The sequence below is a fragment of the Trachymyrmex septentrionalis genome, unplaced genomic scaffold (genome assembly GCF_001594115.1).
Source record: "Trachymyrmex septentrionalis isolate Tsep2-gDNA-1 unplaced genomic scaffold, Tsep1.0 C3471406, whole genome shotgun sequence".
Taxonomy (NCBI): Eukaryota; Metazoa; Arthropoda; class Insecta; order Hymenoptera; family Formicidae; genus Trachymyrmex; species Trachymyrmex septentrionalis.
This window is the reverse complement of record NW_017303643.1, coordinates 1-769: the sequence shown is the minus strand read 5'-3', so window position 1 is coordinate 769 and position 769 is coordinate 1. Positions and strand designations below refer to the sequence as shown.

General features: G+C 40.1%; 1 protein-coding gene across 1 annotated transcript; it reads right to left on the bottom strand.

Moving 5' to 3' along the window:
• Positions 1-127: 127 nt before the first annotated feature.
• On the bottom strand, positions 128-734 carry LOC108745623 (senecionine N-oxygenase-like; the record flags this gene model as incomplete). Its single annotated transcript, XM_018481938.1, has 3 exons — positions 598-734; positions 389-476; positions 128-291 (listed from the first exon to the last, which is right to left on the bottom strand). Coding segments are annotated over exons 1-3 (354 nt in total), but the record flags the coding sequence as incomplete, so codon positions are not given.
• Between the last annotated feature and the right edge of the window lie 35 nt (positions 735-769).

Genomic DNA, 769 nt, shown 5'->3' with positions numbered 1-769 from the left:
ATATATATATATAAAGTAAAATATAGAACACTATTAGTTCAAGGTGAATTAATCAAAGAGGAAACACATAGGTGAAACGCAATAATATTTTGGATTTTAGGAAGATGATTAGCAAAAAGTTTTATACCTGCAAATCGAACATACTAAAGGCGCAAACGTAGAATGGAAGGCCAATCAATGCCAAAGTAGGGTTCTCTATGCACACCAGATGCTTCCAAAGGTGCGTGACCATGTTGGAATCCACTCGCACTCCACAGGACTCGGCGAGAAAGGGGAAGCTGTACTTGTAGCCTTTCGAGGAAAGAGAATGAGTGTTATTTTAATTGTTAGAGAGAGAGAATGAGACAATATATCGTAATAATTACCATAAAGATAGGAGAAACTCTACCTGTACAATAGAAGACGACATCAACCTGCTCCTTCGTCCCGTCCGCAAAAACCACCTCGCGTTCCGTCAATTCCACTACGTCACCTTTCTACAGAAGAAACCGTCACGGTCGCTTAAAAAGTACCTCTGCGATTGTGCCTTATAAGTATATTTGACTTTGCGCGAAAAAAGTATCTCTCTGTGATTTTACTTTGGATTCGCGCTTTTACCTGCACGACATTCTCGGGAAACACGGTGTCGATGGTCTCGGTCAGGTGATGACTCAATATCACGCGATTCGCATTCTTGGATATCTCCAACGCCAAATCCATTCCTATCCGAGACAGAAAAATATTACGTTTTAATCATCGCAAGAATAACTTCTAAGATTTTTTTGTTCGT